Below are 25,414 nucleotides of genomic sequence, written 5' to 3'. Positions count from 1 at the left end.
GCAGACAATGTTCTTTTGTGACCTTTGTGCATTTGCTGCAAAAATACTTCTTTGTTTCTTCTTGGTTTCTCCTCTGCTTTACCTGGGGTAGTAAGCTGTGTAGTTCATGAAGAGCTGAGCCCCAGCAGGGTAGTAGGCAGTGGAGGGCTGGAGTGTTCGGGGGTTGAGGAGCATGGATGGCTGATAGAGAGCAGCTTCTGTTGGCACAACTGCAGCAGGGGCTGGAAAGGAGTAGGAAGGGGGTGAAAGGCCTAAAGGGAACAAATGGAAAACAGATTAGGACCTTTTAAATGGATTAGGACCTTACAACTCTGCTGTAAGGAGCTTTCACAAGCTTCTCGTTCTCTTGCTCATCACAGAAAATAAATCTGAGCTGCTAACGTGGGTTTGACTACAAGTGGTGTGCCCACCCTCTCAGTCAAAAGCAGAGTCAGTAATGCACAAAACCCCACTCCCATTCCAGGAATAGGGTCTCTTTCTGAAGAGGAGACCAGTTTTTCTTGTCTAGAATCAGACTTCAATGAAGTCTCCAACAAATAAGCATGAAACTTCTGCACTGTAAGAAGAAAATTCCAGTGCCTACAATCTGCATGACACTCCCTTTTTCATCATGATACTTTCTATCCCCCAAACAGTGGACTTCAATTAATCAGAGATGGAAAAGTCATGACTTTGAAGCTTCAAATATTAACATTCAGTTAAAAAAAAAAATAATTGCACTTGGTTGTGTGTCAGCACGATTTAAGGCCCTAAATGAACTTCCACATAAGAGTTCATCTTTCCTTTGCGCTTTCCCTTTCTTCCCCTCCCAAGTATCATAAAGTAAATGTATAAAAGCTTTAGATAAAGCTGAATAACACAAGTAGAAGTTTACTTTAAAGTGACATTCAGCATCTTCACTGCACTGTGGAATGGGGCAGTGGCAGAGCAGAAAGGGTTAATTGAGGAATACATCACTGGCATTGGTTGATGAGAATGCTGCCACCTAAGAGGTCCCAAAGTTTGGGACCCTGATGAAGAATGTGTCCTAGGAGCTCTCAGGATAGGAACAGCTGTTGCAGCTCTGATTAGGATTTAGAGGATGTTTAAAAAAATTCACCACCACCACTAAAACATTTGCACAGAGACACAGAGAAAGCTCCTACTTGACTACCTTGCCATTTATGATCTTAGAAGCAAAGTATTATTTTTCCCATAGGCTCAGATTTATATCACGTATGCTTAAGAAATTGGCCCTTAGAGTCTTAAAGCATTTCCCCCAAACACTTGTCTGAAGTCCATGTTCATCTTAGTAGCTCTGAAGAGCATAATTTTACATGAAATGTAGTTTCTGTAATTCTTAGGCCAAAGCTATGTGTATACTACACACACAGAGGCAACCTCAATTCTGACAACAAAAAGCAAAGGAAGAGTTGAGTCAGTAGTGGTTCAATAGGCAAAACACTTGTGGTTAGGTCCCAAAGGAGAGCATTAGTAATGGTTTCACAAATTAAGTTTTGGAAGTGAAAGGGCTTTTACTTGACATGTTAACTATGATGAAACATGTTAATACAGCTCAGTTTAAACAGGAATCTGTTCTTTAAGATCTAGGCAGGGCTTACAAATTACTTTTTTGAGTCATGGCTCACCCTGGCCAAGTTAAATTTCAGGGAAGGAAGGGGAAGTTTGTCACTAGAAAAGCCAGAGTAATTTAAAAGTATTTCTTCAGTCACGGTGATTCACAACCAAAGGGAAAAATAATGATTGCAAGCTGCTGAAGGTTCAAGATTAAAAGACCTTATTTTAATACCTCCCTCTGACACTCCTTGTCAAGAGCCAGAATCAGAGTCAAGAAAGCAGCTCCAACACCTACCAGCACACAGCGTAGAGTATTGGCAAGACCCATGCAAAACTTACATGGTAACTTACATGGTGGTGGGGATAAGCCATTTCGATTTAAAGTGCCCCCCATTAATACAAAGTTCATCTCCTCAGCAGAACATTGAAAGACTTCAACATATCTGTCCTTCATAGTCTTCTTATGACACTTCTGTGCAGCCAGGAAAGCTCGGTCTGCAGATTTCATCTGAATAAAAGCATCTCCCGATGGACGTCCCTATAAACAAAGCAGAAAAAAAAAAAGAAAGTGTTTCTAGAGCTCCCATGAAGCACAGCAGTCATTTGTGCTGTTAAAGGCAGTCTCTCCAGCCATAAATATATTTATCTCCAAAGTCAACTACAGTCAGTTAAACCAAGCACTCATCAGCATGTTTAAGCTCTTCTCCCTGAAGTTCTTCCAACTTGGGCTAACTTGATTTTCTGTTTCAACTAAGCTACATTGAAACTCAAGCCATGTTACTTCTATATTTAAAAGAAATTAAGGACACCTATGAGAAAGATTACAGTTCAGGGCTACCAAGATGCTTTGAGACTTGCTCTTAATTTAGCAGGAATGCTGACTTGGAAGATGTAATCCACATTTGTTGTGTAGTTTTTAAAATTCAAGGATAAATAAAGGCAAGTGCCTAAAGTTAAACGTGTAGGGTTGTTGGGTTTTTTTTGTTCGTTTTAATAATATTTTAAGGCCAATAAGTGCTGGGATATTTTAAAAGGGTACTAGCATAAGACTTAGGATGAGCTTGTGAAGAAAAAAATATTACATCCTGATATAGAGCTGTAAATGAATGGGATATAAGAATCATTTTAGCCACATGCAGTGGATGACTTGAAGTAGCCAAAGCCAGGGGCCAAGATCTGAGGACAGCTCTAACTTAAGGTTCTAGGCCCACTCTTAGTTTCAGAAGAGAGAACAATTTTATCACCATCCTTTATGCCGTTGCTTGTGATTAGAGGGCTGAAGCCAGGAATGGTGAGAGTGCAGAAAGATAAAAATCTACTAGTCAGGCAAAAGAAGTATCTGGGGAAAAAAAAAAAATAAAAATTGATAGACTTGGCCAGGGGTGGCAGACAGTCCTCAGGACTATGCACACACCAAATTTTTCCTCAAGGTTCTTTTGTAACTGCTGGCAAAGGCTTACTCTATGGATGTGCCCTGTGTAGAGTTACAGGAGCTGCTGTCTCCTTCCCCCTCACTCATAAAACTATGCAGATCACAAGGCACAATCCTTCGTCTAAAAAGCTTAGGTAGAAACTGCTACCAGAAAACAATGTCAAAGCTGGGACTGCTTACATGTGTCAATGAGCTGTTAAATATTGGTGCTTAGCTGGGATTGCTTAAATAAAGAAACCAAACAGTTCAAGAAACCCTGAACTTTAGCTGCTGACTTATGCCCATAGGAAATCCTTTCTCTAAAAGACCACAGACACATTTGTCCTCAAATATACCTGTGGCACATCATTCAGCCAAGCACCTTTGGAAAGATAACACTGCCCACAGTTTTGTTTTGAAGAGAATTCCTCTTGTACCAGGCAAAAAGTATGCATGCTGTTGAGAATGACTCTTCAGTTCGAGCCTCCTACAGAGCAGGATCACAGAGCTGATCTCTGGAAGCACCAACCCACCAAGCCTCTGGCTTAGCTTTAGGCACATGGGTCTCAGTAAAAGAAACCACTCTGCAGCAAATGCAATAGCAGGGCTCAAGTAAGCCAACCATCTAATGCCAGGACATTTTTAGAGAGCTGGAGGACAATAAATGCCTTTAGCATCAATCCCAAAGGTGCTCCCCCACTGATATCATCAGAAGAACTGTGTTGGCATAGGCAGGCATTTGGCACAGACTGGCTAGAAACCTGGTGCCTACTCACCTGGTGGTTTAGTACCATGTGAACTCCGTGGGTCCGAATATCCGTAGAAAACTCCCCCAAAAACTCCAGGATGTCCTCTATAGTAGCAGCATAGGGAAGACCACGCAAACGTATGCAGTCTCTGACATTAGTGGGAGGCACAAACTGTTGAGGTAATACTGGTAGAATAGGAGGTGTTGGGAGAGGAATGAGAGGTGTGGAGGAATACCTGTTCAGCACCTGTGCAAAACAGAAAAACAAAGGTTACAAAAAGCCTCCTTACTCATTCTTAGAGGATCTGAATGTAACACCTGTGCCACAGGTTTTCACTCCGGGCACTATTTTAATAAACCAGAGAGCTAGATTCTGGGTTTAAAACATAGTGGCAGTGCTTAGAATTCAGATGTTTTAAAGTAAATATTTTGATCATTCTTTCTTGAAAAACAGTTCTGAAGAATTTACTTGAACTGTTACACAACAGTCAGAAGACCTCTTAAAACATGAAATTTTTATTTCTACAGTATTTTTATTGGGAAAATATCCCAAAGTCTTCTACCATCTAGAATCATAGTTACATTTCTACCATCTAGAGTCAAGGTTACACTTGTACCCAAAAATCTCCTCTGCAAAACTTTAGAAGAGCCTGGGAATTAGAAGGGTATTTCACTAACAAACAACCCTGACTTGAGAAGTAGCAGTTCCCCAAGTAACATAGGTGTTGTCATTGAGTCACAGGATCTATAAGAGTCATCCTTTGAGATTTCTTTCTGCAAATTTTAAACAGTAAAAATCCTTCAGTCACACTACCCTTTATTCTTGCTCAGAGAAAGGTTAATCTTAATTTACATTTATACAGGTATCAGTGGGTTTTGCTAAACAAACTTATGAGAGCACTTGAGAAAAATGCAATGCCAAGAATGAGTGTTGCTGCTATGCCTTCTCATCATTAGTGTCACCCTTTGAATGAGGCACTGAAATCTTTACGTATTTGGGGGATCAGAGCTGTGCTGTTGCTTGGTTACAATGACATTGCTATTGGTTGGCCATAATTTGCAACATAGATGAGACCTTTTAGAATCATGATTAGAAGTAAATTAGTGACCTCAATTGAAGCCCTACAAGTCTCTGGAGACATATGTACACAATACTTCAAGCTTTATTTCCTTTCCCTCAGCAGCATAACTGCAATTAATGGTTCATCAAACCATGCTAATTCAAGAGGTGACACTCTTCAGGCCCATTTTCACAAGGTTTGACTACCCTCTGCTATGTAGCCAGTGCTGGCAGAAGATGTCTGAGACCTGCCCCTAGAAGTAATCCATAAGGCTCCTCAGATACATTGCTCTGAAGAACACAGCTTTGTAAAAAGACTTTTTCTGTGCCAGCGACTAAAGGTAAATCTTTTAGATCATGATATGTTGCTAATGCTCCTCCTGAACAGACCATCACTGGGACTTAGACAAATCCAGTATATGTGATGTAAAGGACCAGACCCACATGAGCTTTCTGCTCTAATTACTGTTTGCAAGACTATTGAAAAACAAAACCTCAAAGGTTTGGATATATGATTTAGAACATTCATATATCATAAGATCTTATATTTATAGGGTGCAAAACCTCATGGCAATTCAGACAGCACTCTTTCCAGCAACAGACAAGAATGACAGAGGAGAAAAATAGCTTTCAAGTCATTGCTTCCACTGTTGTAAGTCAGTGTAGAAGTTTGGATGACAAGAAGCCAATATTCATAAGCTTTACACCCACCTGCTGAACTTCTGCTGCAGTGCTCCTGAAGAGTTCAATGTACCTTTTCCCCAGCAAGTCCTTATGCTTTTTCAGTGCATTTTGTGCATATTCCTCACAAGCAAACAAGACAAAGGCATCTCCTGTTGGTCTGCTGTCAGGGTATGTAACAAACAGGACTCCCTCTTTCCCTCCTGTTACAGGGCAGTGCTGGCCAAAGAATGTCAGCACTTCTTCTGTTGTTACATTGAAAGGAAGACCTCGCATCCTGACAATCACTTGGTTTTCTTTTGACAAGAACTGTGCAACCTCGTTGGAAGTGCCTTTAAGAAAAAGAAGCACTTAAGTCTAGGCAGACACATAAAATCATAAGCAAGTCTGGCAGTTACCTCCACCTTCCAAGACAGCTTAAGCAAATAGAAAAACATAGTCAGGAAACTATGCCCTGCTTCAACAAACTAGAAATACTGTATATGATATGTCCCCCTGAAGTCTAATGATGATACTCTTATAGCTTGAAAGAGTTTCATCCTTATTCTGAAGGAAACCAGAAAGCACTTACAATGTTCAGAGCCTAAGGAAAGCACAGTCTGTGAGTCTTTCACATGAGCAGTACCTGTGCTACGCATACTTGCACACCTTGCCCTTCTAACTTATGAATACTTTGGCATGCTCTGAAGCCATGAAATATATTAACCAAGTACCCAGACCATTGTGCTGGGAAAGGAAGCTGGAAAGACACATTGAAAACAGCTCAAGAACTTCATTCTACCCTGATAGAACTATCAAAGTTTGCTAATTCTGCTCTTGCCATCTCTAGGCGAAGACCACTGATGCTCTTAACACTATGCTAACCAAAGCTAGGTGTTAAACTTCACATCTTAATGTAGCCCTTTCACTTGCAGCTAGCTTCCTCTGCAAAGGAGTTTGGTGATGCCAGACATGTGCCATTCCTTCTCAGCATCAGTGTGCAATGTCTTTACTTTGAAAGGTATAACTATTACCAAGCCTATCAAGTAGCCATCTAACTGACTGCTTAATAGCATCTCCCACTCTAAGACCTCAGCCTCAGATAATTCAAGGCTGCAAATATTTCAATACTCCCCTTAAATAAGCATTCCCCCATTCCCTCTAGGTTCCCCGCTTAGTCTGAAGCAAATGTTTGAAGAAAAGAAGTTCCATAAATGCCTTGTTATTTATATTGTGGTATCTGTTTGCCTTTATGTGCACATCTCCACAGCAACAGCAGTCACGTTGTTTTGAAAAACTATTCTGGATTTGGTTTTCAGCAATCAATAAAATTGAGGTACCTTCAGTTCATAACATGGTCTAACAAATTAAGTCCATATGCAAGATAATCTTGCTGATCAAATTCTCATTCAATAGGCTGCTTGAAAATGGCAAGAATATAGAAGAGAAATTGACAGATAAATCATTAATGCCTCCAACTGCTGCTAACAGAGTACATAGTAATGAACACAGCAGCCAACTACTTGCTGAAAGAACTGAAAGGTCACATCCAACAGGAGCAGTTTACAGCCAAAAGTTACAGGTGCTGAAGCTACCAACCCTCCCTTCTCACTCCCCAAAAATTACCTCCTGCAATTTTAAGGAAGTCTTCACCTGTTGCCTTGTATACCTAAGGAAAGAAAAGAGAACATTGATTGGCATGCTATTTGGACTCCTGTTGAGAAGAGAATTTCAAAAGCCAGTGTCACACACCTCAATGTATCGATTTCCCATGTGATGCTTGTGCCTTTGTAGTGCCAGATCTCTATGCTCTTCACTTACAAACCTCACAAGAGCCTCCCCATTCCTCCTGCCCTGGGCATTGAGACAGAGTGCAGCACCTCCCCTACAGAATTTAAATTGAGAGATAAGGCTGAGATTTCTGTAGACGAAGAACTACAAACGTAAAGGTAAATTCTTAGCTACTAACTTGGCAATATTTAGGCCTTTGAAGAATCTTGCTATGTCCTGGTCAGATGACTGCCATGGCAGTCCTCGTGCTCGGATAACAGCATTGTCATCCACAAGTTCCATCTTGCTGCTGCAGGCAAAGAAAGAGGAGGTAATGAAGACACATCTGTGTGTAGCATCTGCCAGACACCACCCTCCCTACTTGTCACCTGCACTGCAGGGACAGGCTTCTGTCCAGGGCAGCAAGGGCTAAGTGCTACCATCATTCAAAGCCACAGGCACATGTCTCTCCTCAGGGAATATCTGCTTCCTTAAGCTGCTTCCTTCCTGCCTTGCCACTCTTGATCCTTGAGCTCTCCTCTCTCAAAGCATGTTTTCAATTTAGTGTCCAGTCCTGCCAAAAGTTTGTGATTCTCTGTTGTCTGGACAGGGTTACTGGTATAAAATTAAGATTGCTATTTCCATCTCAGCTAAGTGGACACTGAAACAGAGCTGTTATATCTAACTGAGGTTAGGGTTTACTATTTGTAGTGTGTCAGAGCCAGTCACAAGCCAAGACCAAATCTGTTCAGGGTTATACTCAGCACACAGAAGACTCCAGCCCAAAGACTTCATCCCTAACACTTCGTAGTTCAGGATAATGTTGTGCTACAAGAGACTAATATAGCTACAGGCTACATTGGCTGCTTAGTATGGGAACAGCTCAGTCACAGAAAGCCAAGTTTAATTGGTCATTAGCACAGTCTCTTTTGTTCTCTTACATGTTAAAGGTGCCATGTAGAACAAAACACAACTACCCAAGGCTGCCTGTCTGGATACTGCAAGGATAGGTTTTTGCAAAGAGACCATGGGATTGATTAAGCAGATAAAGTGTCAATCATCAGCAGAGGATTCCCTGGTACAAAAGGGCTTGTGGTATTCCCTGATGTAGGAATGTCATGTTTCTCACTTCTATTTTAACCTCTCAGGTGGCCTTTCTGGATGTGCCTCTCCCAGCCTGTTCTGCTCTGCTTCCTAATTCTGTACTTCCCACAATCACCAAGTAAGATGGGAATCTTCCACCTTATCACAGGATTTTGTTAGTGAAAGACAAAAAGCTTAGAACAAAGCTAAAACATAACCCCTGAACTAATCTCACTGGATGCTTTGTGCCAATATTGTTGCATCCTTTTCTTCAGTCTTGAGGTTCAAAAGTGGGAGTGTCATCTACCACTATGACATTTCCTTCATCTGGAAGAGGGAAGTAATTATTCTTGCAATATGGGAATCTAAATAAGGTCAGTTTAACACCAGTCTCTTGTGATACTGCCGAGGGAGTATCCAGCAAACCACTGAGAATAATAATATCATACTTTCATTTGTATAAATACAGATTTTAAAAAACAAAAAACAAACCCTTAAAAAAAAAACACACCAAAACCAAAAACAAAACACCCCACAAACCCTCACAGCATTCAAAATAAGATAAAGCTTTATGTTTAAAACATGTTTGGGAGGACAATCATCATAGCTTAAGCAATTCATTGGTGGCACAGTGTCTTTACAGGGAAGAAATACTTCTATAAAGGAAAATAATCATTGTGTTTTCAGCAACTGTGAAGTAAATTGCAGGAAAAGTGCAAGAGTTAGTACCAATAGTTACTTTTGCAAAAACGCTTATATTCTTTGTTAACAGCACAGTACACTTAGTACCCACTACAGGTACTTCTTCACAGAACCCAGAGCTACCAGCAGCTAATAGACAACACTGAAACCTAGCAAAAAACCCAGCTTGCATCTGATTGTAGAATCACAGAATATCTGTTCCTTTTACAATCTAAGGCACCTAATTTATTTCCACAGCGGTGGCAAGATAAATAAAAATAATGGTAACAGCTATTTGCAAATAATATGGAAAAGTACAGCTTATCTAAGCAGTATGTTAGGATAAAAAGGGGGGAGGCTGCAGCAAGAGGTACTTACCAAGGTCCACTTTCAAATTTGTAGTTCACTCTTTCTGGATCTGAAAATCTGTGATCTGTGAATTACAGTAAAAGTTATTTTCTTTTTCCTTAGCATACAAGAGAGGCAGGAAAAAAACAAGCAAGCAATATAGAAAATCTGTTTGTCACAATCACTTACTGTATGGTTCAGATATTAGTGTTAAAATAATATTTCCCATATCTTCAACTTGAGAGGCTCCATAGGGAAATGCTGGACTGTTCTTGTCAAGATTTAAATCTTTATGCTGGAGTTAAGTCAATCATCAAACAGACTTCTAATTGGCTTCCTGCTAAAGCAACAAGCTTTCATGTTATGCTTAATGGTAAGTTGCTTCTCAGGGGAAGATTTAACCCATTTTCCTGCTGGGATATGTTTGCTGTTCTGCCTTGGTCTCTTAACTACTGCCACCTGCGGGAGCATGAGGTCACTCCAAAAAGTCTCTGGGAAGATGAGACCCCATAATAAGGACAGATATATATATTTAATACCCTCATACATTATGTATGTTTGACAGACAGATACACTTTTACATGCAGAAGAGACTGAAGTAGTGTCCTCTTTAATTAAGATCTTCTTTAATCTCTAGGAGAAGATGATCTGGGGAAGGAGGAGAAGCAAACCAGCAACTACAAACTCCAGAAATGAGAGGATACACCACACACTTTCTGAACAAGTAAATCCCACAGTAGAAACAAAATATTTTACCACTTCATCAAAATTCACAAGTGGGACCTCTTCTAAACTTTGCACACGAGAAGCTGCAACCTGAGGGGTTTTGCTGCTTATACAGAAGCATTTTCAGAAGCTGGTAAGAATGCAGTATTGTGGGTAACCAAGACACAAAATAGAGCCCCCAAGCCCATCTCTTCTTCATTCTGAAAGATTTCAGAAGTTGATAGCAAAAGGATAAACCTCCTGCTAACAGAGAACAGGAAATGTTCTGTCCTAGACAGAAAGGCTGTAGAATGACCAGGTTAAAAGCCCCAGGTTCAGAAAGAGAGTTTGATCTAAGTTGCACATGATCTTCTTTTCAGACAATTTTAAAGAGTTTACTAAGCTACCCCTCTTCTTGCTGACATACTTGCCCCTCTCTAACACCAAACCACAGGATTATAAGATTATTTGCCACTCTACCCCATCATTCATAAAGCTAATTTTTAGAAAGGTCTCTTTTACCCATATGTCCTTTGAGAAAGGCACAGTAAAAAAAAAAGTAGGGAAAAATAAGTGAAAGCAGGAAAGCAGTCTGGGAACAGGATTTAAACTTCTTTTATCCCTTTGCATCAAGACTTTAAAACAGAAGTGAAACAGTTTCTTCAACAAGACCTATCAGGGCACGGCAATATTGTAATGCAAGATGTTCAAAACAGTCAAGTGCACAAATTATTCGCCCACATTCCCGCCAAACTACAGACACATTTCAAGCACTCAAAAGTGCTTGCATTTTGGTGCTCAAAAGGTGCTTCTCATTCAAGACAGCAAGCTTCCTCTCAAAAGAAAAAAGGCTTCTCCACCTACAGGTGAGCACACTTTGGAGTTGGCAGATGCCTGCAGGAAGGGCAGGGAACAGAACAACTTCTGTTAGAAACAGACACCACGCACCAGCTCTGTCCTGTCAGCTCATCAACAGGAGAGGAAGCACAAGTTTCACTGTGGAATAAAGTCTTGCCTATTATTTGTGGGGTGACTGCAAGTCACTCTTACAAAATAGGTTTTTCTTTTGTTTTTGAAGTTTAACTGTTATCTTGTTGCAAGATGAAAAATTATTTCAACTGCATTAATAAATTCCTCTCCCACAGTTGGGAGAGAAAAGATGCTGTGCCAACAAAACACACTTTGAAGCTAATTTGATTTTGAGGCTTTCTTGGGTTAAGTGTGCACTGGACTATGGAAGTAGAGAAGATGGTGCTTAGGCTTACAAGAACATTTGTAGTTTAAGTGAATTATTACAGTTTAAAAAAAGAAAACTTAAATCAGTGATCCCTCCCCCTCCAGCTGCTTGACTAAATAGTTTGCTAGCCATTACCCTTCCTTCCAGTACCTTCTTGGGAGCAGTGAGAACATTAAATGTTTTCTTAAAAAGAAACAAAACCAAAAACAAGCTAAAAATTCAGAACAAACCACATACAACACTAAGGCACAGTTCAAGAGACTATCAGTATTTACAATAACAAGAAACTTCTTCATTGCAGTATCTCACTCCTAAACTGTAACTCAAGCTCATCTCCTTCCCTGCCCTCTGGGGAAGGGGGGTTGAAAAGAAAACAAATAATCCACTAACAGACGCCTTTGCAGGGAGGGCCCTTAATCAGCACCACAGATGTTTCTGGGCACCGTGTGTATAGGAGCAGAAGAGCACTTCTCCTTTTCCTGACACCCTTCCCCCTGCAGCACCTGAGAGCTCTGTGCTGCGCTTGCAGAGACTCTGCTGTGTCTCCAGGGAACCAGAAGCTGCTGGTACTGGAACCCTGGTCTTGCCTGACCTTCTTTCATAAAGACTGAAAATGTTATCTTTCCTCTGTCAGGAGAAATTGGGCAGGAGTTTCAATAGCTACTAAGGCAAGGGACATGCATACACATGTGTGCACACGTGTGCTTGTGCTGGGCTGTTAGGCTGTGCTGTCAGAACTGAAGAGACATTTCAATATTTCCTTTTTGCAGAGCCAAAGATGCCTACAGTCAGTCAGCCAACAGAGAAGGGAATGCAGAATTCTGAAAGAGCTGGGATTTGAAGCGAGGCTACACCAGGGAAAAAACAACTCCCCCATCCTATGTTAATTTTCTTCAGAAAACAGTTTCAATATAAAAATATTGATCAACAGAAGATACAGTTTCTAAAAACACCCCAATGCCAACAGAAGTTAGTACCAGGTGTTCAGACGTGAGTCAGTTGTGCCAAGGAACAATTTTAATATAAACACAGTGGGAAGGAGTTAGGGAGGGAAGAAAGACATCAGCATTAGGAATGAGAAATCACTCCCACCTTCACCTCTGATTAGCTAGAAGCAAGGCTTTTAGGCAAGACTGGAGAAAAAACTGATAGCTTTCTGCATTTATAAAGGAATATGTTAAAAATACCATTAACCAAGTGAAAACCTGAATTCTAATAAACAAGACTGAATACTTACAGATGGACTAGTATGAATGGAGGTACTGGAAATTAGGAAAAAGTGTTAATGAAATAGCTTTTATAAAACCCACCCTTTGTTCTATGAAGAGACAGGACACCACAACTGTGTTTCTGTACAGCAGTATTGAAAGGTTGCATCTCTTGGACAAATAGAAAGAGGCAATTGCAGTGGTTAAATCCAAGCTCACATTTACAGAAGTGTTAGAAACACCTGGCTGCCTAAAGGTCCTATATGCAGTTGCACACACACATATGAATCAACCGGCAAAAGATATACCCAAATACTAAAGCAGGATAGGAAACAAGGAACTTCATCTTGTTGAGCAGCTGCAGTACCACCTCCTGTAACACTCCCCAGCTTACTCTTACATAGGGAATCATATTCTACAGAATTTCCTATGTAACATGGGAGAAATTTCTAAACCATTTAACCATTTCCTCAGATTCATCACCACAGCTTTACTCACTACCAGTGCCCCCCAAGGCTTCTTCTTCACCCTATCTTTAATTTTTCAGTCTCAGCTCCTTTCGTAACTGCAGCAAAAGAAATGCTGAACAACCAACTTAGTTCTGAGATGACATGACTAAAACTAGTATTGCATTGTATGCTGCACTGACCCCCCCCTTTGCTCTGTTTTTGAGTCTCTTCAGGCAGATTGTATCTTCTTAAACACTACTTGGCATAAAGGTAATCTGGTATTACCCAGTTCCTGGGTACTATCACAGGAAACACAAATAGCAATATGCAAGTACTTCAGGTAATACCCAGTAACAGGCTTTTTATTGTTTAAATACTATTGGCTATAACTGTGCTCCACATCATTGTTCTTAATACACTCAGATAAAACAAAACAAACAAAAAAAATCCCAAGTTTCAGTATTGCAGTATCCAGATCATGTCCAGCCCATTAAGTAGGCAGTTCTGACATACATCTGCATTTCTACTGACAACACCCAGCAAAGACTCCTAGTAAGGAGTTATCCTCACAAACCCAGTTCAGAAGTGAGTGGAGCAAACCATGTGCTGGAGGAAGAGCTATTTGCCATTTAATAATCTCTGCACACCCAATCTTGAGGCAAAGGATGAGTCTTCTGCAGACCAAATAGGAACAGTCATGCAAGCTTTGTTCACTCCACCCTGCAGGCACTCACAGCGGTGAGAACTGGCTCGGCAAGCTTTGCAAATCAAGAAGTGCAGCAAGTATGGGAGGTACAGAGGGTAAAAGAACAACCCTACTTCTTTTGTATACTTAGACACGTTTAAAACAAAACAAAAAAATATTTCGACAGACAGTTTCTTTCCCTGCCAGAACATGATCACTTCCTTCAAGTTTTTTGTTACTTGGGATTTCTCATAATTGTTCTGGTGTCGATACTCTTACACAATACTGACTGAGAAAGTCTACCAGAAGACTGCCTCCTGCAACCAAAAAACGCTTTGAGACTGTAAATTAGATAGTAACACTTGGAAATAGCAGCTACAACTAGTCTGTTTTTCTTTTGCCTTCTTATTTCACAGCACTTTAAATACATCCTTTAACATTTCCCTTGCATAAAAAGAAATCAGTGGTAGTTTCTACACGAAACTTATAATTTCTTGATAGGTGAGGCAGGGTGGTGAAGGGAAGAATAAAAAGCTTTCACCTGAGGTCTTGAATTTGGAATGATTTCACTGATGTACACAATTTCAAGTGGTTTCCTGAAAAATTAAGTCCCAAAAGTACTTTCTAAAGGAAAAATAACCAAGGCAATTATTTGGTTTAATATCTGTTTTCTTATCTGCAAGAAATACATAGCTAAGCACCAACTATCTAGTGTGCTATATACTGGAACATATATTTGAATGACTGCAGAGGGAAATTATTTGCCCTGACTCTTAGGAGCAGTAAGGTATGTCCTCCATTTGCCTGTAATCAAATGCTACCATCAAAATACAAACACTTGGAAGATTCCTAATAATTTAAATTACTGTATAGTAATTCTCAGTTTCCCCCTCTTATGTATCACTCAAATTTCTTCTCAATGCTCACAATCATCTTACATGCAGGTAAATGGAGATGTAAAACACATAGGGATATGCCCCAAAATTCTCTACTACAACCAGTTTATGCATGCAGGTCTTTTGCATCTCTAGTCCTTACCCTTCTCCTAAACCAAAACTTTTCCTCACCAAACACTAATGAATCTGGGCGAGTAGTTTGTGTGGCATGAATTATGGAATATCCCATTCATGCATCCTCCTTTAGGTATGGGGTGGGAGATCTCCACTCTGTACAGGAGTAAGGAGAGCTTGGTTGGATTCTGTGTACTAACTTGCAACTTCATTTCAACCTACTCTTTGGTTTTGTGTCCCCTGCCCCAGCATATCCACTTCAAATCCAAGTTACTTTTCATTTAGACCTTTCATTTGCTACATAACTGTCTTAATAGGAAAGTAGCTGTCCTGATTACATGAAGGAAAAAAAAAAAACCCAAACACCTCTGCATGTAACTGCCTGAACTAGTCTTTAGACTTGCACCTGCTTCAACAATTTTTTTTTTTAAATTGCAAGCATTACATGCATGTCCTGACTTTTCAAATGCAATTACCTTATACAACTTCTGACACTGAGGAGATTAAGTTGGTACATTTCTGCAAGATGTGGAGGAAGGAAATTATCAATACAAGTAAAACAAAACAAAAAAAAAGCAGTTTTACTTATTTGGTCTCTGACTTCTGGCTCAAATATTCTCATGCAATTTAAGGCAGAGACAGTTAATATCAGCCATGATACATAAACATAACAGGATTTACAAATAAAAGCATCATAACAAGGCAAGTCACAAAGATTAATATAAAACCAGAATGAAGTTACTAAGGTTTGTAAACCTTAAGAAGAATATCAGAGCCAGAATTCAGACTCAAGTTGAAAGCATTTGGGAAAGACTGACCAAGCCTCTAGCAACTTGGAGCAAACACTACTGATGACTGCCAAAACCACTCTCAGATGGTATAGACTATTTAGGGGCTTCCCAAGAATCAGGTAATGCAGGGTTGTCTGCTTCCCTTTCCCAGCAGGCAGGGAGTTCCCAGGCTGCCACTGTGCCTCAGCTGACCAGTGAGGATGCTCCGGATGGCTACGGTCATACGACCATTTCCACAGTGTCAAGATGTACACCAGCCATTCACACAAGGAGAAAACAAAAGCATCTCTCCAAAACAGCCAAAGCAGCTCATTGCCTTTAACTTCTCCAGCTCATGGCAAAGCTTTGCTTCAGAGTAGGTGGAGAAGTGATTTCTGTCCCTTCTCCAGGGGACATTAATCTTAATTTGCAGGTGGCAAAGTAGACAGCTTCCAGTATTCAACCTTATGGTTAAATACAAGAAAATCCACACATGCATAGCTATTTTATAGCCCCTTGACAGAGGTACAAAGCCCAGGCAATACCTGGGCTGTGAAAGACCAAAGCAATCCAGAAGCCATAGACTTAAATGAAATATAACAGCTCATAACGGCAAACTACTCCATGACAGAATAAGCTATTAAAAACAAACAAACAAAACATTAAAAACACAAATTAAATTTTATTTATCCTACCTTACTAGCTAGCTTTTGTGGTCACTGCTTCAACAGGTCAGCAGAGAAGTCAAGTATTTTCTGTGTCAAAGAGTACATCTGAGGGCAGGACTGAAGCCTGCAGCCAGAGGGGGAGACGCCAGGGAAGCAAGGAGGAAGGGACAGCCAAATCATTCAAAGCCCCAGTTTTGGCTCTGATAATTGTATATGGCATGCTACCAAAACTGAGCTAAGACCAGTACAGAGCCAGACAGGACTAGGCTACAGACCGTTTCAGAAAGGATTTTTAAGGGTTTTTTTTTTACAGACTATTCAAAGTAATTTTAGGCACCGGTCCCTGAAAATAGAAACGTTTTACCAACTGCATCTTACTTCCAGTCCAACCTCACCTTGTGAGGGTTAACACATTTTCCATGAAACTGAGTAACACCTTATCACCTGTGCTGACAGCATCCTGCCTGGGGCTCAGCCCTGCATCAAAGATTCACTACAAATTCACACCAAGAATAACTATTTGCCCTTCTAAAAATTAAGATGTTTACCCAAAATTCATTCTTACTTAAAAATAAAATTTATAAAATCTAACTGATTAAAGTTGTGAGAATATTCATTTAATATTAGGATTCATACCTGCAATTTGAACAAATATGCCAGTTACACTAAACTGTGAAGTCTAGAGACAGCACTATAAATTTAGTAAAGAAAAAAATATAAAAACCAAGAAGAAATACAGGATTTTCTTCATGGGATCATGCAATCTCATATACTTTTATTTTTATCTTTGCGAGGAAGCTCGGTACAGCTCACTCATTAAAGTCATACCACCCCTAAACTCGTGTTTGCAAGCACCACTGGCACATCTCTGTGCTCTAAAATTGAGCCAAAGCTTTATCAGCAGCAGACACCATCACTGTGGAAAGGATACATTCTGTCATGGCTGCAACATCCAGTTTGCTAACATCAGGTGAGCCAGGGCAACACTTCTTGAACTCTTTCCGTAGATCAAAAAAGGAGTAGAAGCATTCAGGCAGTAAGATATTCTGTAAAAGGACAAAGTAACTGATGTCAGCTCAGGTGAATTAAATCTACTTGTCTTTAGATACCAAACTTTCTGGCAGTTCCCTTTGTAACAGGTAGGAAACAAAGCCTTTGCCACAGAGAAACTCTAGAGCTCTTCTTAGCCACACAAGTATGTTCATAAACTTTTTTGCTTAAGCTGTTTCCTCTCTACATGGCTTAAAGAGAAATGTGCTTTTTCCCTGCCAGAGAAACATTTGCAGTTATTACTAGTGCTTCAAATCTAGTTTATATGTAGGAGAGCAAATGCCTACTATTGCTATTGCAACATTTATCATCAATTCTTGATTCCGGTTTTAACTGTAAAAAGCCAGAGGGCACTCTGTTCAGTTTATAGAGCCAACCAAATTTTGCAAGACTAGCAGAAGGCATCCTGGTTTTTAGAAAAAAGTGAGTGTTCAGAGAATAGTCACACTTCAAATATTTATTTCCTTAAAAAAAAAAAAAAAAAGTGAAGCCAGGGGCAGTTATGACTAGAAGTCAACAAAATACTTTTCAACCTCTCCACCACCTCCACTACGTGCTTTTAATTTTTTGAGGGCTGGAAAGGAAAAGATATGGAGAAGACTTGGGAGTATCTGTTTAAACCAATGCAAACTTCTACTCCTTCAGAACTGAGCTGCCCATAGACACAAACCTTGATATTCCACTTGGCTGTTTGCTGTCTGCAGTGCTTCTCTAGACCAGAAGTAAGGGGTTTCTCTAATTTAACTGATAGTTAAATGACAAACTATGTGAAAGCACATTTAGGGAGAGCCCAAAGATGAGCTTAGGCTCTAAAACAAGTTCTGCTTTGAGAACAGAGCTTGTCTTAGCATATGGACAGGCAAACGATACTCTTTAAAGAACAGCTTATGAAAATGCAGGTGTGCTTGCCAAGATTCTTGCTCTAGTTTTAGCATGGCTATTTTTCTTCCTTGATGAGATCAAATTTTATACTTCACTAACATTCAGTTTGAACAGCTGATGCCAATTCTGAATTGGTATCAGTATTCTTTGAATACTGTCAGCTGCTAGATTGGTTCAGACTGAGAATCTTAAAAGAAAAAATAGATTTTTCAAAAGCCTAGAGTTTTCTGTCTATATGGGTTTTATTGATACCCCAACCTCAGAATCAGAGTACTTAAAGAACTGTTAAAAGTCTCATAAGAATCTGGCTTACTTAATTGATAAGGCTACATATTGCAGATTTCAAATTAATGATTGGTAAAATAAGATTTTGATGATTTGGTTTGTCTCACTGACCCCTTGATGATATAGGAAAAAAGATGCCCATCTCTGACACCAAATAAACTTATTTAAGATTTGTCTCTTCTTGAATCCATGTAATTTAAAAAAACATTCCTGTGTTTTCTCACATTAAGACAAATGTCTTAATCACATTCACTGTTTCTCTTCTAATACTTCAAAGGCAAAAATACTTAAGGCATCAAGAATTCATTGAGTATCAGGGTCTTTTTAACAGCACAGGGTTGCAGCAGTGTCCCTTTAAGGATGAAACAGCAAATTGATGGACACAATCCAGGTGAAAAGAGAGGAGCAGAACAGCTCAGAGAAATACATGCTCATAGCAAACCACAAAATAAGGCAGTATTAATAACGAAGCAGTTATTTCAGGACTAGAGACTCAGCTTATTGCTGCAACTCATATCACTAATGAAAAGTAGGCAGGACCTCATAACTGTTAGCAATTTGGCAACTGTGGAGTCACAGAAAACTCTAGACTATGGGACTAGTCATCACCCATAGCCTGCTTCGAACTACTCACTGCTCAGCTCCTTACAAACACGAGCACCGCCCTTGGAGCGTCAACTGAATACACCAAGATTGAAAGTTGCTGAAGGTAAAGTTGAATGTAAAATTTCAAAAGAGTTTATTATGAAGGTGGTTGACTATTTGGCAACATGTCCAAATTCTCACTTAACCCATTGTAGGTTCTACAGCTGTAGGAGGTAGGAGTATCCTGCCAATGCATTGCTCCTTTCTCAAACACTTAAGAAAATCTTTCTTCTGATTTAACTTAAAAAGTCATCTCAGGGCTACAGAAGCACAGGGCATTGTTTATGTCTTCCATATGGCCAGGCTCTCTAGTCTGGTAAGCATATGGACACGAGCAATGATTGCACTAGTTGTGTGGAGGCATCCTCACAGTAAAGAGACAAGGTGATCAGTTTTGTAAGAAATCACATGAAGAACATAGAGTCAGACTTAAGCTACAACTACATACCTTTTTGGAAGCTTCAGGGTGGAGAACTTGCCTAATATGCAACTGTCCATCAGTACAGAAACAGAAGGAAGTGCCTACGCCAATGTTCAGCTCATTGCTCACGGACTGATTAAACTGAAAGCAGGAATGACAAAAAGTAAATGTAAAAAAAAGATCAGAGTGGCTGCACTAGGTAGTATCATCAGTTAGCAACATGCTATTCCTGGGCAGCAGAAACACAGAACTAGAATTCCTTTTTGCAGGAGTCTAGGCCTTTACTTCTATAGAAATTGTCCCTTTTGCCCCCTTATGAGATGCAGCCACACAGTTCACGTTACAGAAACTTTTTTTTTTCCTGGGAGGACTTGTGAGAGCACAAAGCTAGTTTCAGGGAGCTGAGGGAGTGTCAGGGCAGAAGAGCCTTTCAGACAGGGCAGTCAAGCACATTGGAAAGGACGGGGGCTCTCAGCCCAGCCCACAATGAGAATCACAAGCACTTCTGTTTATCTAGAGGCTTCAGCACTGTTTCCCTCTCAGGACCGATGAACCACCACAAGCCTTAACAGGGCCTACCACCACCCAGTCTTCTGAGGACACCTAAACTTAACCCTTTAACACTGATTGGAGCTCACCTTCAGCTGAAGCTCAGATTCCAGCATGGCAGGAGACCAGGGTAAGGGGATCCCTGGCCATGACTCTTGGGCTTCAGTCCCTACCAAGGTGAGTGAGCAAGGCAAAGCTGAAATCTCACAAGGCCCACCACAGAAAAGGCTTCCTGACTCACATGTCTGTGGTGCCCCCGTGCCAGCCTCCACTGCCCAAGTGGTGGTGGGGAAGGGGGTACAAAGATGATAACACTGCCCCTACCCCACCAGGGAGCCCCCAAGGGAGACCAGCGCCCAGCAGCCAGGTATGGGGTGTCACCTGTCTCAATGCCTGCTCCAGCGGTGGAGCCAGTGCCAGGCTCTCCACATCCACCTGGGTGATCTCCTGGCACTCAGCCGTCAGCTCCGGGTGGTCAGGCCGGACCAGCACGTCGTGCAGGTGCCCCAGCTCCAGAGAAAGCAGAGGAGGGGCGAGTCAGCTCCCCGGGCTGGAGTTCCCCACCTGCAGCACCAGCCCCTGCCCTCCACCAGAGCCTGCTCCAGCCTAGGGCACCCACCACCGGCCCAGCGCTGGGGACACCCCGCCTGTACTCAGCATGGCAGAGGCGAAAGGGAGCAGCAGGTCGGGGCGCTCTCCCTTCGGGGGAAAAATACCTCCTTACTCCTCAGGTCGACCACTTTCCACAGGAGCTGGAGCAGCTCTCGCTCATCCGAGCCCAGCCTTGCTCCGTTGGTGCCCGCCGTGGTCACGAAGAGGATCACCAGGTAGTCGGGAGACGCCGTCATGGTGTCACCAGGCCAGTAAGAAGGATATAAAGGTGGAGAGGGAGGAAAAAAAAAGGGGGAAAAAAAAAGTGGAAAGAAGGGAGGGGGGGAAGGGGGAAGAGAAGAGACCAGAAACTTTCCCTGCCCGAGGCGCTTCCAAGCGAGACCCAAGCGGCAGAGCCCCCACCTGCAGCCTGACTCCCCAAGGACCTGGCGCAGGGGAGGCGCACGGCTCCCCCTTTCCCACCCCCTTTTTTTTTTTCCTTTTTTTTTTTTTTTTTTCTTTTTCCGGGGCGGGCGGCGGCCGCTCCCACGCCGGCTGCACCCCTGGGAAGGGTGCAATGGCCGCGGGCTTTTCTGCGCGGGACCGCGGCCCTACCTGCCCGCCCCCCCCGCCCCACGTGGTGCAGGTAGCACACACCTGGTGCCGCCCGCCCATTGGCCCCGCCGAGCGGGGACGTGGCGAGAACGCGCGGGGGGGGCGGGTGCGCGTTTGGCGGAGTGGGGGTGCCGTGATTGCGGTCGGGGCGGAGTTGGGGGTCGTGATTGCGCGGGCGGGCGGGGAGAGAGGGGGGGAGGTGCGGTCGGGTTGTCCGTAGCTGTTGTTCCGCGCCTTCCAAGCAGCCCTAGTGTGCCCCGACGTCCCGGCTCCCCGCATCGGGGCGAGCTGCCTGGGAAGGTGCGGGACATCACTGACGGGGCGGCGGAACGGAACGCGCCCGGCCGAGGCCGCCCGCTCCTGCCGGGACATGTGGCGGGAGGTGAGGGCAGGGCAGGTCGGCTCCGCGGCCGAGGACAACACGCAGCTCCCTCCGCCTGGACGGACGGGGAGGGCGGGCGGCCGCACGGCCCGCAGCAGCCCTGGCTGCCCGCCGCCCTCGGCGCTGGGCGAGCGGAGCCGTCGAGGGCAGCGCCGTGTGGTGCCAGGGAGGGCCGTGGCGGTGCTCGGGCGGACCCCGCCAGGAGTAGCTCTTGGCGCGGATACTGAGTGAGCCGAGGACCGGGAGGGCTCGTCCCATGCTGTGTGCAAGGCGGAGGAACTGTAGGTCCTGCACCGCCCTGGCGCGGCGGGGCTCCTCGGCTGGTCAGAAGCGGCTGGTTTGGCTGTCCAGCCTCCCCTTGATGAGCTGCGTGGTTTTGGCCCATGTGACAACAACCTCTCATCTAGTGATCACTGTGAAACCTCAGTTTTAAGTGCATATTCCTCAAAACCTGTGGGGGTTTTTGTGGTTTTGGGTTTTTTTTTTTTTTTTTTTTTTTTTTTTTTTTTTTTTTTTGTGGTGTTTTTTTTTCTCATGACAAGTAACTGAACTTGTAAACAAGTAACACAAACTTTCCCCAAGGAAATCCTGTAACATACACCTGGTTCTTGAGGACCTAAGCTGCGTATTTCCAACTCCATTGTGGAGATGCTTCTCTTAGTTTTCTTACCGAGATGATGGGGCACACCATGCTTTTCTTTGGCATTCCTCGTGCTGATGCAGGTTCCTAGCTTGCACCACCTTTTATTACTGCATGCATGCTCCTTGGTTTGGCAGGAAAGATGAGGACCTGTTTCACAAGCACTGGGGATCCAGCCAGCCACTGAGCAGTCCAGATTGCATTACAGCAGCCTCGTCCTGCCCTGCTGCTGTTTGGTGCAGTGTGGTTCTCCTTGCTGGGATGGCCACCAAATTCCTGCTTGATGGCTGATGTGCTTCAACAGACAGCCTTTGCATGCCAGAAGGTGGGTGGGATAATTCTCACTTTTGGTATAAGATGTTGAAAATGGCATTGACTGGTAGAAGTTACCACAGTTTGAGGGGCAAAGATAGAAAATTAATTCCTTCAGTTCTTAAAAACATCTTAAAAAGTAGCTGAAATTGGCCGTGGTAGCCTGGCATCAGGAAAGACCCAGTTGATCATGCCCCTTTTATTGGAAGGTCAGAGTGCTTGGTTGATTTTATGCAGCAGCTGCTGCTGATCTGTGCATAGAGTCCGAGGAGCAGGGTTGGCTCTCACACAGGGAGTTGCTTGGAGGCCTCTGCCTAGCCTGCAGAAGAGGGATTCAATGGGATAGAGAATTTATTTGCACGGTCTCCCTTTCAGGTTTTAGTGTAGTGCAACTTGCTGCTAAGAAAAAAAAACACTGTATACTTCTAAGAGTCCAGGAGTACATTTCTGAACTGGAGCATTGGAGCATTCACACTGGAGCATGCCAGGCAGGGCTTGCTTGGTTGCCTTCAGTGAAACTTAATCATCACTTCTAGATGGCTCCTTCCCAATGCCTGCCTGGCTTTTGAGATATAGCCTTTGACTCCGTGAGAACAATTTTTGGGTGAGAATCTGTTCCTTGTGATATACTGTGTTCTGGCTTATGCTTTTACTCAATTTTTCCTCTTTTATCCTTTATTGTCTTGTCCTATCTTGTCTCTTTCCACCTAGGAGCATCAGAATCCCAAATTTATTACTATAGCAGGCTGTCATTACATACAGTCAACCCTTTCATAGGTTAAGCTGTTCCCTGAAAGTATTTTTAGTTCTCATGTCTTTTGGGTTCTTCATTAATCCATGCTTTTTTAATTTTGGAAGCCACTTGCTGCCAATTGCTACTGTAGTGCCATTACCTTTTATTTCTCTTTCTTGGGTAACATACTCCTTAAAATGCCTGATTTGCAGCCACAGTTCCCATTCCACCCTCTTTCTTTTATGCTTGCTGTATCTGGTCTGGCAGCATGTACCAGTTGTTCAGGTTCCTGTTCTGTGTCCCAGGCTCCTGGCACTGGTGTACTGCCATCCCAGTTGCTTTTCATGGGCATGGTTAAGTATAGTCTTTGCATGAAGTGTCACCTTCCAGTTGACATCAGTGTTGTTATCTACAGGAATGTACTAGGGTGCTTTGGAGCAAAATGACCTCTCAAGGCTCCTCCCAGCACCTTGTTGCTGTATTTCTCTCCTCTGATATTCTTTCTGTTTTCCACCTGCTGTCAATCTGTCTAACTTCAGCCCCTTTGCTATGCTCAGAGTGACTGTTCTGGTGCCCTTTTTGTAAGAGTTTGTGTCTGTTTCTGTTTCAGGGCATTTCTGAAATGACTCATGCCTTCCTTTGTGCCAAGAAGCTGGTCTTAAGACCACCCCCTGACCATGGTAACACGCCCCCTTATTCATTTGCCCATTCCTGAAGCTTGCTTCTCTCATCCACTGGCCCCCTTCCACCCAGTTTATTTTTAAAAAAATGGTGGCTTCAGACACCTCACCATCTACAGGTTTTTCCTGCAAGTTCTGCATCTCCCACCCTGTTTTACTCTTCTATAGGAGGATTTTCAGTACACTCCAACACCACTTGTCACTGTTTTCTTTCCCTGCAGTTCTTGTGTTTTTCTAGCAACTTTTTACTACTGAAATGAGAGAATCAGCAGAGACGTATCATTTTGTTGGAATATATAAATAGTTACCATCAAACGTTTCTTTAAATATAATTGCTAACCAAATTCTGTTTCTCCATTTCCATCAGTCACTATGAATCTCTCTCCCTGAAATCCCGCAGCTGGGTGTGACATTCGAACACTGCTGCTTTACCTTGGAGCAAAGAAATCCCACTGACTTGTAAACCCAGCCATGTGCTGAAATCAATAACATTGTATTCACAGCCATCCAGATTTAATCCAGCAAAGATGATTCTTTTCACATCCAGAGACGTAACTATTAGTGGAAGGGAGGTACAAAATACAGATAAAAATGCAGGACTGGAATTCCCCTGCCAGTCACTGAAACTACTTGTACTAGTTAACCTGACTGCATTACTGTTCAGGCTGTCTCAGGGGAGAAGCCATCTGACTGGGACTGCACTCTGCTGGCACAATGGAACCTGTGACAGTGCCCATGGTTGGAGTGATCTGCAAAGCTACTCTGAATAAATTTCCAAAAAGCTCATAAATATGACCAAAATAAACCATGGTGTCACTAGCAGCTGCAAGACATTGCACTTCTTTATCAAAGTACACATAAATTCAGTTTTTTGTTTCCTACATAAAAAAATTATATTTAATTTCAGGACTTTAGCCCTGTTTATACACCAGAGTGAAAAGGAGTCCCAGGTAGGGGCAAAAATAAGAGGGGGGCAAACCTGCCAGCATGGTCAAGAAGGCTCCTGGGTTTTATTAAAATCTGAAATTGTGATGGGAAGAAATACGCAGTACTGGAACTACACCTATTAAAACAGTAAGAAGACATGGTACCAGTTTGCAGGGGATTTGGAAGCAGTGCCAGCCACTCAGTTGCTGTGCACTGTCACAAATCATCTCTTTAGGTGTGCCAATAAAGGTGGTTGTGGAACTGCATGTTGAGCTCCAACAGGGGATATAGGACAGGAACTTCTTGAACTAGTTTCGCCAGTGAAAATGGATATATTGAACCACACCCTTGTTTAAACTGATGCAACATTTTTATGTAAAGTCTAACCTAGAGGATTGCTAGTCCTGGTGCAAGTGAAACTCAGGAGTGCCAAGAAAGCCGCCAGCTTAGCTACTGAAACAAAAAACCCAAAACAAAACAAAACAAAAAAAAAGGCGGGGGGGAGACTTGACAATTCCTGGTGTGCACACCAACCATCTCACTTCATTAAGAAGCTGTTCCAGAAACAAGACGCAGACAATAAGGTATAATTATCACTATTAAAGAAAGCACAGGGATGTGGCTGAGGCTCCAGTCGTCAGTTCAGTGAGGT

At 42.5% G+C, this 25,414-nt stretch overlaps 1 protein-coding gene across 2 annotated transcripts; it reads right to left on the bottom strand.

Annotated features, from left to right (window-relative positions):
* ESRP1 (epithelial splicing regulatory protein 1) lies at window positions 1-20,935 on the bottom strand. Of its 2 annotated transcripts, none has more exons than XM_030445258.1 (13): window positions 20,599-20,935; window positions 20,264-20,392; window positions 19,361-19,474; window positions 16,982-17,096; window positions 9,508-9,606; window positions 9,349-9,403; window positions 7,406-7,516; window positions 7,189-7,321; window positions 7,063-7,105; window positions 5,488-5,789; window positions 3,745-3,963; window positions 1,897-2,095; window positions 1-251 (listed from the first exon to the last, which is right to left on the bottom strand). In XM_030445258.1, the coding sequence occupies exons 1-13, from the start codon at window positions 20,728-20,730 to the stop codon at window positions 79-81; spliced, it is 1,824 nt and encodes a 607-aa protein (XP_030301118.1). In that variant the 5' UTR covers window positions 20,731-20,935; the 3' UTR covers window positions 1-78. The 2 variants fall into 2 exon arrangements, with proteins under 2 accessions (XP_030301118.1, XP_030301119.1); XM_030445259.1 differs by having other exon boundaries at window positions 1,909-2,095; window positions 20,599-20,765.
* Between the last annotated feature and the right edge of the window lie 4,479 nt (window positions 20,936-25,414).

The sequence above is a fragment of the Calypte anna genome, chromosome 2, assembly GCF_003957555.1.
Source record: "Calypte anna isolate BGI_N300 chromosome 2, bCalAnn1_v1.p, whole genome shotgun sequence".
NCBI lineage: Eukaryota > Metazoa > Chordata > Aves > Apodiformes > Trochilidae > Calypte > Calypte anna.
This window is presented reverse-complemented; position numbering and strand designations above follow the sequence as displayed.